We start from the raw sequence: 16,562 nt of genomic DNA, 5'->3' as shown, positions 1-16,562 counted from the left end.
TCTCCCAGGGAACTGTTAAAACTGCATGCCAGGCCAATTAAATCAGAGCCTCTGGATTTTTACAGCTCCCAAGTGATTCTGATGTGCAGCCAAAGCTGAGAACCACTGAGCCAGCCTTTTTCTTAAAAGCTAATTTATTCTATTATCAGTATGCAAGTTAAATAGTCTTTCTTAGAAGCTTCCTTTTTATGTGAAGAAAACAGAAATCTACGTGCATTCAGGAATTTTGTTCTTTTACAATATTCTTTCCTCTGAATTTTTTTTCAGAGGTTGGGGAGCAAAAACCTCTTCGATTTGAATTGACACTTCCCCTTAATGTTTCTAATCTCTTAGCTCAGCGGTTAGTAACCATAGTTTACAACAAAATCACCCAAGGGATTTTCAGAATTTTAAAAACTTTTTCTTAAAATTCCAAAAGTAAGCCTCCCTTGTGTTTACTGCTGGGAGTTAGCCAGGATTAACTTCATAGAAGGCTTGTTATAATGAAGGATACCTGTGCTCCACACCTCACAGATGGGAAGTAGCTGTGGCTAACTGGAGGCCATTATCCCTGCCCCATTATTTTCTCATCCCAGGATAAATAATCCTACTTGGCAGCAAGTTTGAGGATGAATGATCTTAGATTATATTCAATATAATCCCTTTTTACATAATTGTTTCTGTTATGACAATGAATAAAGCATCTGCTTGTTTAATTCTCAACCACATTTAGATTCCTTGAGGGAGAGGAACAATGTGTTATATATGCTTCTCTTGTATCTGCTGCAGAGTTCAGCATCCTTCTTGATTTATCATAGGCAATGAACACTTGGGGAGCTAATTAAGTCAAATATAAGTAGATGACTTTGACAGTTCAGTAACAATTCTTGGAAACCTGAGGCATACATGCATTTCTTAATATTCCTTAGAAAATGCTCATTAAGTGAAAGACGACCAGAAATGTACCTGCTAACTTCCAACTCTTCAACACGTCACATTGTGATGTCAGTGAGGGCTTAAAGGGAATATGGTGGTTGGCTGATTTCACATCCTCCTGTTACCTTCCTCTTCCATTGGCTCATAATAAGTTGGTGATTGTCCAGCAATTGCATAATACAGCATGACACGTGTGTCTGTCAGTGAAGAGGAAATGGTATGGAGTAGCAACTTTAGTGTCGTTATTCTGAAGGGCAACATTAGTTAAGGCAAAGAGCAGCAATGTATACTTTTGGAAGTCTATGCTTTGCAAAAGCCATTTTGGACATGATATAGCAGGTAGGAATATTTTCTGTCCTTGCATATGACTCTGCAGGGGTTCCAGCTCCATCCTTCAGGAAGTAGAAAGTTCTTTGGAAATGAGTTCCTTCACCAAATGTTTCACCAAAAAACTTAGGCGCATTTCTGAAAGCTTCCTTGAAGCACCTCTGGATTTATGAAGGAGGCACTGTTTGCTAAGACCACACATGTTTTATTGCTTTCAGCACAAGTAAAATGAAAAATGTTGGAAAATTTGTATACATGCTTACCAATATGTGGTGCTTTAGAAATTACAAATAATATTTCTTGTATTGGCAAGATAGAAACTATGTATCTTTTAATATAATACTATTTTTGGCTTCTGGAGTTAAGTCATTTGAATTTCCTGTGGGAAATCATAGAGTCAGGTTTACCATGACAGTTTAAAATCTGCTACACACTAATGGAAATAACTTGGTAACTCACGGCAAGTACAAACAGATATGAAGCAGCTGCTATATGCCAGGCACTGTGGCCCTGGGAAACAAAGATAAGCAAGACACAAATCCTGCCCTTAAAACTCAGTCTAGACAATGTCAGTGTTTAATTCTGTTGGGAAAGGCCAAGTCGTCACCTTCTTTCTTCTTTTTCTTTCTTTCTTCCTTCCTCTTTCCTTCCTCCTACCTTCCTCCCCCTTTTCTTCTCCTCCTCCTTCTTCTTCTTTTCCTTTCTCCTCCTCCTCCTCTTCCGCCTCTTCTTCTTCCTTCTTCGCCATGTCTGTTACAGCAACTGGCATTTCCATTCCTACTGCAGCTACCTAAGACTTAGTTCCTAATAATGTTATGCCTGGATTGTTGTGATCCTTCCCTAATGAATTCTTTTTTACTTACCGTCTTTTCCTGGGCTTTCTTTTAATCTAGCCAGCTGGTCTATCCTGCACTTTGTCACCATATTAATCTTCTTAAAATGTAATTTTAGTTCTTTCACTTCCTACTCAAAAGCCATCAACAACAAACCCTGCTTTTTATTTCCACTAAATCTCTGTCCACTTTTCCCACCTTGCCTCTGCTACTCTTCATGAACCCTACATTCTAGCCAGACTGGTCTTATTCATCAACACCTGAGTATGTCTCTTGCATTCCCACTTCTGCTCTTGTGTTGTCAGTTGTCCTCCTACCCACCTTTGTCTTGCCCATCTAAATCCTGTGTCCCACATGGATAAGTGCAGGTCTTTATGAGGCTTTCTTTGATATCCAAAGCCCACAATTACATATTCCCTACTTAATGCCTTTGGAATCCATTATCTATACCAATTATTTGATTTGGGCATTTGCTACTTTATATTTCAACATAGGTCATAAACTCTTTAAAGATCAGGGCATCTTAAACCTCTTTATTCCCCCTACATTACCTAACACAGCACATTGTACTTTAGTACCGCCTTACATCATACTAAAACTGGAAGACAATAATTAGAAATAATTTAATCCACCTCTTTGATCTGATAACATCCATATTATTTATTGGCTGTAGCACTATCTCCCTGACACAGACCTAGGCCGGGGTATTGTTATCCTGGAGTTAGTATTTCATTTTCTCTTTCTTTTCTCAATTCAGCAAATAATTATTCTGTAGGTATTGTTTGTACAGCGTGATGCTGGGAATTCACCATCCCTTCTCTTAATGTTGATCCTGGATACAGGGGCATAGGAGGAAAAACTGGAAAGTGAGGAAGTTCATCTTGAGAGAAGACCCTGCCTACCTGCACTACTATGACCCTGCTGGGGTAAGGTCTTGTGGTTCATAAATCCATTCAAATAAATAAATCCACTGCATTTATAATCTGGGCTTCCTATTCCCCTCTCTACTCTGTTGATATCCCCTTTTTCTCTTGACTGGCCCACTTTTTTTTCTCCCATTCTCCTCTACCTTTTTCTATCCCCTTTCAATGCAAAGATCTGAGATCTTGGGCCTCTGAGGTCAGTATAAGCTTAGGGATGGAACAAAATATCACTATATTATAATTTATTTGGTCAACTCAACATATTTTTTCCCCAATCTGATATTTTCAGGGGAATTAAATCAGTCCATGGTTTAATATGCATAAAGGTGATAATTCCTCATCCAGGTCAACTTGGATGAGGATATTGTTTAAGTCTGGCAATTTGGGCTGTTGATTGTCAAAGAGGACTTTTTCCACCATAAAATGAACCACTTTTAAAGCATGAAGACAACTCTGGGTAGGGTGCTCACCCTCTGCTTGCAGCACTGGGCTATTTGACTTCCCCTGGGTGGTTATATTGCTGCATCAGGTGCATGGGACCAAAGATCTCTGGAAACATGTAGCTCTTTTTTAGTGGGATACAGTGACCTCAGTGTCTCCACCTCTCCTGTCACTTTTCTCCAGATTGAAGTCCAGATCGTCTTGCATTTTCTCATTGAGGCTCCTGGCCCCACTGAAGCAGGGTGTGGAGGATCTGGAAGGACCCTAGATCTGTCAGCAGTTTTTCTTTAATCTCCTTCTGCTCTTACTTATTTTGGGGGGCCCTGATCTATATTAGAGTGAGTCTGGCTTTTTCACCAAGAGGATGAGGTCTATCTATACTCTGTATTTTGGAAACATAATGAACAACTCCTTTCTTCTTTAGGCAGAAGATCCCCTGGGAGCAATTCACTTGAGAGGCTGTGTGGTGACTTCAGTGGAGAGCAACTCAAATGGTAAGATGAATTTCTGTGTGAGAGAGGTGTGTCTGCTCAGACTCCCCTCCCACACCTGGACATCCTGGGCCAACATTAATCAATCAATCAATTAATCAGGATAAGCAGGAATGGGCCAGGCATGGTGGCTCACACCTGTAATCCCGGCACTTTGGGAGGCCGAGGAGGGCAGATCACTTGTGATCAGGAATTCGAGACCAGCCTGGCTAACGTGGTGAAACCCCATCTCTACTAAAAATACAAAAATTAGCTGGGCGTGGTGGCACATGCCTGTGAATCATTTGAGCTTAGCAAGTTGCAGTGAGCTGAGATTGTGCTACTGCACTCCAGCCTGGGTGACAGAGAAATACTCCGTCTCAAAAAAAAAAAAAAAAAAAAAAAAAAAAGCAGGAATGAATTTACTGTCTGAAAACCTTGGAGAAACCAGAGTTATTTTTTGTCTCCCAACTGCTGTCCAGGCTCTCCAGGCCTTGGGGAGTTGGATGGCTTTGTGGATGCCTCAAGCAAGTCCCTGAGCAATGCTGGGAAAACTCCATCACTTCACAATGGCTTAGAAGAAGAGCAGTGAGGGGGTTGCACTAGAGGACCCCAGACCACAAGGCTATGATTTGGTGCATGGAATAACCACGTGGGTGTAGTTTGACTTCTCAGGTGCTGAGGACAAATTGTATCTCTGGGGTGATGTGGTTTTGACATCCCAAACCCTGGTTTTGTCCTGACATTTTGGTTTGTAGTATGATAAAGGCTGACAGGAAAACATCATAACTGCAAATGCCTAGAGTTTTACTGTGCCTGAATTTGCCCACCTCCACTCCCACCACCTAGAATTATACTTTGGTTTTAGGGCAGGGAGCATGCTGGTTCTTTATTTGATTTGTGATGTTTTAAGTCTTGTCACAGTATTGGCCAGGTTATTGCCTTTTAGTCTTCAGCAGAACTCTGACTTAGCGCTTGATGAAAAACAGTTCAGGCTATAACTTGTGGTACTGTTGGTAGGTCTGGCTTTGTGTATGTATATAAACATATATATATATACACACACACACATCTATATTATAAATATAAATATATAAATATATATTATAAATACAAATCTATATTAACAGAAAGACAGATAGGTAGATATCAGGAGCAACCCTTGATTTATATTATGAGCAGAGGGAAGGTACCCATTAGAAACTATTAGAGGTTACTCATTAAACGCTGTTGCTATACAAAGGTGAGAAAATTAGTTTGCCTGTAAACTATGAAAGAAAATGTTTCTCCTTAAGTGTTTTACCTATTTCTTAAAAATATATATACACACACAGTCATACTATGTATCTACTCTATCAATACTATGTGTGTAACTGTGCAATGAATTTTTCTATAATCATACCTTGTTTGTATGTTTGAAAGCCACATAGTCAATTTCCTTAGAACACGAAGAAAACAGAGATTTCATGGCTTGCAGAGGAGGGTGGACCAAGTGGTCTTTCTGATGCCTGTGCATGCTGCCATTTGCCTTCTCTTTCCCCAGGCAGGAAGAGTGAGGAAGAGAACCTTTTTGAGATCATCACAGCAGATGAAGTGCACTATTTCTTGCAAGCAGCCACCCCCAAGGAGCGCACAGAGTGGATCAAAGCCATCCAGATGGCCTCCCGAACTGGGAAGTAAAGACACTCCTGCATTCCTCCTCCCCTCCTGAGGGAAGCCCATGGACAAGCTCAGTCCAGGACCTGTCCACTTCTGTGACAAATCAACGGGAAACAGCCCAGGGGTGGGAAGTTTTCATTTGCAGGGGGGTCTGAATGTAACTCACCATGTGGTGTGCAAGGTTCCCCTGCATTGTATTGCTCACTGCAGCCCGGCTGCCCCTATCCATGACCCCCAAGCAGATATAACAAGCTGTGCAGCCTCAGTAGGCTGCTTGCCCTCTCCAGGCCTCAGGGCCTCTTCTGGAAAATGAAGAAATTCAACTAGTAGATTCCTGAGGTCCCCCCAGCTTAAAAAAAAAAATCTGCCCCGTGATTCTAACACTCGCAGTAGTGATAGTGTATCTAGTTGTTCTGCTGGTGTCCTTCCTTGGCTAAGTCTTGGCCTTCATTTATCTTCAAATGTACCAAAACCTGAGCCAACGCCTCCCTGTGAAACTGTTGCTGATCTGTAGTACAGTACCAGGAAGAAACCTCTTTTGTTCTCTTTAGCCATCCTCTACTTGCTCTTGGCCTTGAGATCGTGTAACAAAATGAAGGAGGGCTCTCTTCTTTCTTCCTCATCCTACTCAAAAACTTCCCGAGAGCAGTGGTGGTTTTGAGGGTTTTGACTTCTATTACTTTTCGCAGCCTGGAAAGTTGTGTCTTCTGGGAAAGAGACCCGGGGAGGCCAGGAGTAGCTGAGGGTCCTTTCTGTGCCCTTAAACCCCTCAGAGGAGCCCTATTCCACTCTGGTTTGAGGCTGATCTGAGAGGGTCTCCCTTTGTTCCTTTCTGGAGCATTTCTCTAACGTTTATTACAATTAGGAGGGGGACCCCACATCTGTGAGATTCTGTTTCATTTGAGGTTTACAGAAAAAAAAAAAAGTGGCCAGATGGGTTCCCCCCATGGGTGAGAGGCCTGGGCAACTGCCTGGTGAATGTGTCTGCCGGCAGCTGCAGCAAGTGGAGGAGCTGAACTACTGGCCAGCTCATTGGATGATAGGTTAATACAACAACTGCACTGTAAGGACTCAGAGCCACACAGAACTTCTGAGAGGGGCTGTTAGCATTGCGCAGCATCTTCAGTTCTCCAGTAAATGATATTGTGTTCGTGCCTCAGCTTTAAGCACAAGTAGCAGCAGCTCCTGCTTGAGTTCTGAGGGCATCATGGCCCTATGATTAACCAGAGTGATCTAACCTAGACTAAAATTGGGAACTTATTTGCAATTTTTGACCCTGACCACTAACTAGAGATTCTTCTCCAAAATTGAGAAAGACAGCACCCATTGAAGCAGATATGTGTGTGAAAGTATATTTTTCAATTCCAGATTTTTAATTTTAAGGCCCCAGGAAAGAAAGGAGAGTAGAACATTTTTCTTCATTTTATCAAATCCTCTCTTGCCCTCCCTCAATTCCCCTGTAACATTCCTGAGGCTGTTCCCACTCCCAGATGGTTTTATCAATAGCCTAGAGGTAAAGAACTGTCTTTTTCTCTGATTCTTTAATAAATTATCTATAGAATATGCACAAGTTTTTCTACACTCAGTGTTAAAGTATTTATTAATGGGAAGTCAACTTAATGTTCTGAAATAAATATATGACTCTGTTTAATGAATTTTTGGTGTGATGACTCTGTTTTTCCTCCTATTGATAACTCTCCCCTCTGGCCAGGCACGGTGGCTCATGCCTGTAATCCCAATATTTGAGAGGCCAAGGCGGGTGGATCACTTGAGGTCAGGAGTTCGAGATCAGCCTGGCCAACATGGTGAAACACTGTCTCTACTAAAAAAAAACAAAACAAACAAACAAACAAATAACTCCCCTTTCTTACAACTCAGTTTTATTTACTAAGGGTAACACTATCTTTTATTTTTCATCATCTCAATAGCTTTATTATTTTTTAAAATTATTATACATTAAGTTCTGGGGTACATGTGCACAACATGCAGGTTTGTTACATAGGTACACATGTGACTTGTTGGTTTGCTGTACCCATCAACTTGTCATTTACATTAGGTATTTCTCCTGATGCTATCCCTCCCCCAGTCTGCCACCCCCTAACAGGCCCCAGTGTGTGATTTTCTCCTCCCCGTGTCCATGTGTTCTCATTGTTTAACTCCCACTTATGAGTGAGAACATGAGGCGTTTGGTTTTCTCTTCTTGTGTTAGTTTGCTGAGAATGATGGTTTGCAGCGAATGATGGTTTGCAGCTCAATCCATGTTCCTGCAAAGGACATGAACTCATCCTTTTTTATGGCTGCGTAGTATTCTATGGTGTATATGTGCCACATTTTCTTTATCCAGTCTATCATTGATGGGGATTTGGGTTGGTTCCAACACTTTGCTATTGTGAAGAGTGCTGCAATAAACATATGTGTGCATGTGTCTTTATAGTAGAATTATTTATAATTCATTGGGTATATACCCAGTCATAAGATTGCTTTGTCAAATGGTATTTCTAGTTCTAGATCCATGAGGAATCACCACACTGTCTTCCACAGTGGGTGAACTAATTTACACTCCCACCAACAGTGTAAAAGCATTCCTATTTCTCCACATCCTCTCCAGCATCTGTTGTTTCCTGACTTTTTAATGATCAACATTCTAACTGGGGTGAGATGGTATCACATTGTGGTTTTGATTTGTGTTTCTCTAATGACCAGTGATGATGAGCATTTTTTCATAAGTTTGTTGGCTGCATAAATGTCTTCTTTTGAAAAGTGTCTGTTCATATCCTTCACCCATTTTTTGATGGGGTTGTTGGTTTTTTTTCTTGTAAATTTGTTTACGTTCTTTGTAGATTTTGGATATTAGCCCTTTGTCAGATAGATAGATTGCAAAAATTTTCTCCCAATCTGTAGGTTGCCTGTTCACTCTGATGAGAGTTTCTTTTGCTGTGCAGAAGCTCCTTAGTTTAATTAGATCCCATTTGTCTATTTTGGCTTCTGTTGCCATTGCTTTTGGTGTTTTAGTCATGAAGTCTTAGCCCATGCCTATGTCCTGAATGGTATTGCCTAGGTTTTCTTCTAGGGTTTTTATGGTTTTATGTCTTACGTTTAAGTGTTTAATCCATCTTGAGTTAATTTTTGTATAAGATGTAAGGAAGGGATCCAGTTTCAGCTTTTTGCCTATGGCTAGTCAGTTTGCCCAGCACCATTTATAAAATAGGGAATCGTTTTCCCATTGCTTGTTTTTGTCAGGTTTGTCAAAGATCAGATGGTTGTAGATGTGTGGCATTATTTCTGAGGCCTCTATTCTGTTCCATTGGTCTATATATCTGCTTTAGTAACAGTATCATGCTCTTTTGGTTACTGTAGCCTTTTAGCATAGTTTGAAGTCAGGTAGTGTGATGCCTCCAGCTTTGTTCTTTTTGCTTAGGATTGTCTTGGCTATGCAGGCTCTTTTTTGGTTCCATATGAAATTTAAAGTAGTTTTTCCAATTCTGTGAAGAAAGTTGGTGGTAGCTTGATGGGGATAGCACTGAATCTATAAATTACTTTGGGCAGTATGGCCATTTTCATGATATCGATTCCTCCTATCCATGAGCATGGAATGTTCTTCCATTTGTTTGTGTCCTCTGTTATTTCCTCGAGCAGTGGTTTGTAGTTCTCCTTGAAGAGGTCCTTTACATCCCTTGTAAGGTGTATTCCTAGGTGTTTCATTCACTTTGTAGACTTTGTGAATGGGAGTTCACTCATGATTTGACTCTCCATTTGTCTGTTATTGGTGTATAGGAATGCTTGTGACTTTTGCACATTGATTTTGTATCCTGAGACTTTGCTGAAGTTGCTTATCAGCTTAAGGAGATTTTGGGCTGAGACTATGGGGTTTTCTAAATATACAATCATGTCATCTGCTAACAGAGACAATTTGACTTCCTCTCTTCCTATTTGAATACCCTTTATTTCTTTCTCTTGCCCGATTGCCCTGGCCAGATCTTCCAACACTATGTTGAATCGGAGTGGTGAGAGAGGGCATCCTTGTCTTTGCTGGTTTTCAAAGGGAAATCTTCCAGCTTTTGTCCATTCAGTAAGATACTGGCTGTGGGTTTGTCATAAATAGCTCTTGTTATTTCGAGATGTGTTCCTTCAATACCTAGTTTATTGAGGGTTTTTAGCATGAAGGCTGTTGAATTTTATCAAAAGCCTTTTCTGCATCTATTGAGATAATTATGTGGTTTTTGTCATTGGTTCTGTTTATGTGATGGATTATGTTAATTGATTTGCGTATATTGAACCAGCCTTGCATCTCAGGGACAAAGCCAACCTGATCGTGGTGGATGAGCTTTTTGATGTGCTGCTGGATTCAGTTTGCCAGTATTTTTTTTTGAGGATTTTCGAATTGATGTTCATCAGGAACATTGGCCTAAAATTTTTGTTTTTTGTTGTGTCTCTGCCAGGTTTTGGTATCAGGATGATGCTGGCCTCATGAAATGAGTTAGGGAGGATTCCCTCTTTTTCTATTGATTGGAATAGTTTCAGAAGGAATGGTACCAGCTCCTCTTTGTACATCTGGTAGAATTTGGCTGTGAATCCATCTGGTCCTAGACTTTTTTTGGTTGGTAGGCTATTAATTATTGCCTCAATTACACAACCTGTTATTGGTCTATTCAGAGATTTGACTTCTTCCTGGTTTAGTCTTGGGAGGGTGTATTGGTCCAGGAATTTATCCATTTCTTCTAGATTTTCTAGTTTATTTGCATAGAGGTGTGTATAGTATTCTCTGATTGTAGTCTGTATTTCTGTGGGATCAGTGGTGATATCCCCTTTATCATGTTTATTGCATCTATTTGATTCTTCTCTCTTTTCTTCTTTATTAGTCTGGCTAGTGGTCTATCTATTTTGTTGATCTTTTCAAAAAATCAGGTCCTGGATTCACTGATGTTTTGAAGGGTTCTTTGTGTCTCTATCTCCTTCAGTTCTGCTCTGATCTTAGTTATTTCTTGCCTTCTGCTAGCTTTTAAATTTGTTTGTTGTTGCTTCTCTAGTTCTTTTAATTGTGATGTTAGGGTGTCAATTTTAGATCTTTCCTGATTACTCTTGTGGGCATTTAGTGCTATCAATTTTCCTCTAAACACTGCTTTAGCTGTGTCCCAGAGATGTTGATACATTGTGACTTTGTTCTCATTGGTTTCAAATAACTTATTTATTTCTGCCTTCATTTTATTTTTTACCCAGTAGTCATGCAGGAGCAGATTGCTCAGTTTCCATGTAGTTGTGTGGTTTTGAGTGAGTTTCTTAATCCTGAGTTCTAATTTGATTGCACTATGGTCTGAGCAACTGTTTGTTATCATTTCCATTCTTTTGCATTTGCTGAGGAGTGTTTTCCTTCCAATTATGTGGTCAATTTTAGAATAAGTGTGATGTGGTGCTGAGAAGAACGTATATTCTGCTAATTTGGGGTAGAGAGTTCTGTAGATGTCTATTAGGTCTGCTTGGTCCAAAGCTGAGTTCAAGTCCTGGATATCCTTAGTAATTTTCTGTCTCATTGATCTGTCTAATACTGACAATGGGATGTTAAGATCTCCCACTATTATTGTGTGGGAGTCTAAGTCTCTTTGTAGGTCTCTAAGAACTTGCTTTATGAATCTGGGTGCTCCTGTATTGGGTGCATATATATTTAGGATAGTTAGCTCTTCTTGTTGCATTGATCCCTTTACCATTATATAATGCCCTTCTTTTTCTCTTTTGATCTTTGTTGGTTTAAAGTCTGTTTTATCAGGGACTGGGATTGCAGCCTCTGCTTTTTTTTTTTTTCTTTCCATTTGCTTGGTAAATCTTCCTGCATCTCTTTCTTTTGAGCGTATGTGTGTCTTTGCAGGTGAGATGGGTCTCCTGAATACAGCACATTGATGGGTCTTGACTCTTTATCCAATTTGCCAGTCTGTGTCTTTTAATTGGGGGCATTTAGCCCATTTACATTTAAGGTTAATATTGTTATGTGTGAATTTGATCCTGTCATTATGATCTTAGCTGATTATTTTGCCTGTTAGTTGATGCAGTTTCTTCATAGCATTGATGGCCTTTATAATTTGGCATGTTTTTGCAGTGGCTGGTACCAGTTGTTCCTTTCCATGTTTAGTCCTTCCTTCAGGAGCTCTTGTAAGGCAAACCTGGTGGTGACAAAATCTCTCCGCATTTGCTTGTCTGTAAAGGCTTTTATTTCTCCTTCACTTATGAAGCTTAGTTTGGATGGACGTGAAATTCTGGGTTGAAAATTCTTTTCTTTAAGAATGTTGAATATTGGCCCCCACTCTCTTCTGGCTTGCAGGGTTTCTGCAGAGAGATCAGCTGTTAGTCTGATGGGCCTCCTCTTGTGGGTAACCCGACCTTTCTCTCTGGCTGCCCTTAACATTTTTTCCTTCATTTCAACTTTTGTGAATCTGATGATTAGGTTCCTTGGGGTTGCTCTTCTCAAGGAATATCTTTGTGGTGTTCTCTGTATTTCCGGAATTTGAATGTTGGCCTGCCTTGCTAGGTTAGGGAAGTTCTCCTGAATAATATCCTGAAGAATGTTTTTCCAACTTGGTTCTATTTACCCCATCAGTTTCAGGTACACAAATCAAACGTTGATTTGGTCTTTTCACATAGTCCCATATTTCTTGGAGGCTTTGTTCATTCTTTTTCACTCTTTCTTCTCTAATTTTGTCTTCTCACTTTATTTCATTAAGCTGGTTTTCAATCACTGATATCCTTTCTTCCTCTTGATCGATTCAGCTATTGATACTTGTGTATGCTTCACAAAGTTCTTGTGCTGTGTTTTTCAGCCTTATCAGTTCATTTATGTTCTTCTCTAAACTGGTTATTCTAGTTAGCAATTTGTCTAACCTTTTTTCAAGGTTCTTAGCTTCCTTGCATTGGGTTAGAACATGCTCCTGTAGCTCAGATGAGTTTGTTATTATCCACCTTGTGAAGCCCACTTCTGTCAATTCGTCAAACTCATTATGCATCCTATTTTTTTCCCTTGCTGGCGAGGATTTGTGATCCTTTGGAGGAGAAGAGACATTCTGGTTTTTGGAATTTTCACCTTTCTGTGCTTGTTTCTCCCCATCTTTGTGGTTTTATCTACCTTTGGTTTTTGATGGTGACCTATGGATAGTGTGGATGTCCTTTTTGTTGATGTTGATGTTATTCCTTTCTGTTTGTTAGTTTTCCTTCTAACAGTCAGGCCTCTCAGCTGCAGGTCTGTTGGAGTTTGCTGGAGGTCCACTCCTGACCTTTTTTGCCTGAGTACCACCAGCGGAGGCTGCAGAACTGCAAATATTGCTGTCTGATCCTTCCTCTGGAAGTTTGTCCCAGAGGGGCACCCACCAGATGCCAGCCAGAGCTCTCCTGTATGAGGTGTCTGTTGGCCCCTGTGGAAGGTGTCTTCCAGTCAGGCTACATGAGTGTCAGGGATCCACTTGAAGAGGCAGTCTGCCCATTATCAGAGCTCAAATGCTGTGCTGGGAGAACCACTGCTCTCTTCAGAGCTGTCAGGCAGGGATATTTAGGTCTGCTGAAGCAGTGCCCACAGCTGCCCCTTCCCTCAGCTGCTCTGTCCCAGGGAGATGGGGGTTTTATCTGTAAGTCCTTGACTGGGGCCTTTGGCTTTTGCTGAGAGATGTGCTGCCCACAGAGGTGGAACCTAGAGAGGCAGTCAGCCTTGCTGAGCTGTGGTGAACTCCACCCAGTTCAAACTTCCCAGCAGCTTTGTTTACATTGTGAGCATAAAACCGCCTACTCAAGCCTCAGCAATGGCCGACACCCCTCTCCCTGCCAAGCTCCAGCTTCCTAGGTTGGTCTCAGACTGCTGCGCTAGCAGCGAGAATTTCAAGCCAATGGATCTTAGCTTGCTGGCTCCATGGGCATGGGACCCACAGAGCCAGGCACTGGAGGGAATCTCCTGTTCAATTTTCAGTTGTGAAGACCTTGGGAAAAGTGCAATATCTGGGCAGGAGTGTACCATTCCTCCCAGTACAATCTCTCATGGCTTCCCTTGGCTAGGAAAGAGAAATCTCCCAACTCCTTGCATTTCCTGGGTGAGGCGATGCCCCACCCAGCTTCAGCTCACCCTCCATGGGCTGCACCCACTGTCCAACCAGTCCCAATGAGATGAACAAGTTACCTCAGTTGGAAATACAGGAATCACTAGTCTTCTGTGTCGATCTCGCTGGGAGCTGCAGACCGGAGCTGTTCCTATTCAGCCATCTTGCCAGAAATCCCTGCTTTTTAAAACAAAATCTATTCTAAGGGATAATAAAAATATAGGAAAAGCATACCTTTACTTTCTTAAGAAAGTAGGCTTAAGAAATAGGAAGATTTATGGACAGTCTGCATCACTGATTTTTAATTTACAAGATCTTGATTACAATGGTTAGGCAAAAAAAAATCCAATAAAGATATAAAAACTACTTACATTAGGGGAAAAGAAGTTTCCTACTGAACGGCTGCCATGTATGGTTGAGCAGAATGTACACCACTGTGTAAGTCCAGAGGGCACTATTCACATTGTAACCTAGGTAACTGTTGTCCCTTGGGGCTTGCATTACACAATTTGCATATCAGTACACAGTAGCCTGATGACTAATCAAAGAATCATTAAGGCTTCCTAACATGGGCAATTGATTCTTCCTGATAGAATGAAAGAACCTTGAAAAAAGGTTAGATGAATTGCTAGCTAGAATAACCAGTTTAGAGAAGAACATAAATGACATGATGGAGCTGAAAAACACAGCACAAGAACTTTGTGAAGCATACACAAGTATCAATAGCCAAATTGATCAAGCAGAAGAAAGGATAGCAGAGATTAAAGATAAAATTAATGAAATAAAGTGTGAAGACAAGATTAGGGAGAAAAGAATGGAAAGGAATGAATAAATCCTCCAAGAAATATGGGACTATGTGAAAAGACCAAACCTATGTTTGATTGGTGTACCTGGAAGTGACAGGGAGAATGGAACCATATTGGAAAACACTCTTCAGGATATTATCCAGGACAACTTCCCCAACCTAGCAAGACAGGCCAACATTCAAATTCAGGAAATACAGAGACCTCCACAAAGATACTCCTTGAGAAGAGCAACCCCAAGACATACAATCGTCAGATTGACCAAGGTTGAAATGAAGGAAAAAATGTTAAGGGCAGCCAGAGAGGAAGGTCAGGTTACCCACAAACGGAAGCCCATCAAACTAACAGCTGATCTCTCTGCAGAAACCCTGCAAGCCAGAAGAGAGTGGGGGCCAATATTCGGCATTCTTAAAGAAAAGAATTTTCAACCCAGAATTTCATGTCCAGCCAAACTAAGTTTCATAAGAGAAGAAGAAATAAAATCCTTTACAGGCAAGCAAATGCTTAGAGATCTTGTCACCACCAGGCCTGCCTTACAAGAGCTCCTGAAGGAAGCACTATGTAAACATGGAAAGGAACAACTGGTACCAGCCACTGCAAAAACATGCCAAATTGTAAAGGTCATCAATGCTATGAAGAAACTGCATAAATAACAGGCAAAATAATCAGCTAGCATCATAATGACAGGATCAAATTCACACATAACAATATTAACCTTAAATGTAAATGGGCTAAATGCTCCCAATTAAAAGACACAGACTGGCAAATTGGATAAAGAGTCAAGACCCATCAATGTGCTGTATTCAGGAGACCCATCTCACCTGCAAAGACACACATACGCTCAAAAGAAAGAGATGCAGGAAGATTTACCAAGCAAATGGAAAGAAAAAAAAAAAAGCAGAGGCTGCAATCCCAGTCCCTGATAAAACAGACTTTAAACCAACAAAGATCAAAAGAGAAAAAGAAGGGCATTATATAATGGTAAAGGGATCAATGCAACAAGAAGAGCTAACTATCCTAAATATATATGCACCCAATACAGGAGCACCCAGACTCATAGAGCAAGTTCTTAGAGACCTACAAAGAGACTTAGACTCCCACACAATAATAGTGGGAGATCTTAACATCCCATTGTCAGTATTAGACAGATCAATGAGACAGAAAATTACTAAGGATATCCAGGACTTGAACTCAGCTTTGGACCAAGCAGACCTAATAGACATCTACAGAACTCTCTACCCCAAATTAGCAGAATATACGTTCTTCTCAGCACCACATCACACTTATTCTAAAATTGACCACATAATTGGAAGGAAAACACTCCTCAGCAAATGCAAAAGAATGGAAATGATAACAAACAGTTGCTCAGACCACAGTGCAATCAAATTAGAACTCAGGATTAAGAAACTCACTCAAAACCACACAACTACATGGAAACTGAGCAATCTGCTCCTGCATGACTACTGGGTAATAACAAAATGAAGGCAGAAATAAGTTATTTGAAACCAATGAGAACAAAGTCACAATGTATCAACATCTCTGGGACACAGCTAAAGCAGTGTTTAGAGGAAAATTGATAGCACTAAATGCCCACAAGAGTAATCAGGAAAGATCTAAAATTGACACCCTAACATCACAATTAAAAGAACTAGAGAAGCAACAGCAAACAAATTTAAAAGCTAGCAGAAGGCAAGAAATAACTAAGATCAGAGCAGAACTGAAGGAGATAGAGACAGTGAATCCAGGACCTGATTTTTTGAAAAGATCAACAAAATAGATAGACCACTAGCCAGACTAATAAAGAAGAAAAGAGGGAAGAATCAAATAGACGCAATAAAAAATGGTAAAGGGGATATCACCACTGATCCCACAGAAATACAAACTACAATCGGAGAATACTGTGTACACCTCTATGCAAATAAACTAGAAAATCTAGAAGAAATGGATAAATTCCTGGACCAATACACCCTCCCAAGACTAAACCAGGAAGAAGTCAAATCTCTGAATAGACCAATAACAGGTTGTGTAATTGAGGCAACAATTAATAGCCTACCAACCAAAAAAAGTCTAGGACCAGATGGATTCACAGCCGAATTCTACCAGATGTACAAAGAGGAGCTGGTAC

General features: G+C 40.6%; 1 protein-coding gene across 2 annotated transcripts in view; it reads left to right on the top strand.

Annotated features, from left to right (window-relative positions):
• The window catches only part of PLEK (pleckstrin), a 145,926-nt gene extending 138,703 nt beyond the window's left edge, over positions 1–7,223 (top strand). For both annotated transcript variants that reach the window (XM_055378895.2, XM_004029345.5), the window contains exons 7-9: positions 2,918–3,001; positions 3,864–3,933; positions 5,453–7,223. In XM_055378895.2, coding sequence (XP_055234870.2) covers positions 2,918–3,001; positions 3,864–3,933; positions 5,453–5,589 — 291 coding nt within the window. In that variant the 3' untranslated portion in view covers positions 5,590–7,223. The remainder of the gene's footprint in view (positions 1–2,917; positions 3,002–3,863; positions 3,934–5,452) is intronic.
• The last annotated feature ends 9,339 nt before the right edge of the window (positions 7,224–16,562 follow it).

This window comes from Gorilla gorilla, chromosome 12, assembly GCF_029281585.2.
Source record: "Gorilla gorilla gorilla isolate KB3781 chromosome 12, NHGRI_mGorGor1-v2.1_pri, whole genome shotgun sequence".
NCBI classification, from domain to species: Eukaryota; Metazoa; Chordata; class Mammalia; order Primates; family Hominidae; genus Gorilla; species Gorilla gorilla.
This window is presented reverse-complemented; position numbering and strand designations above follow the sequence as displayed.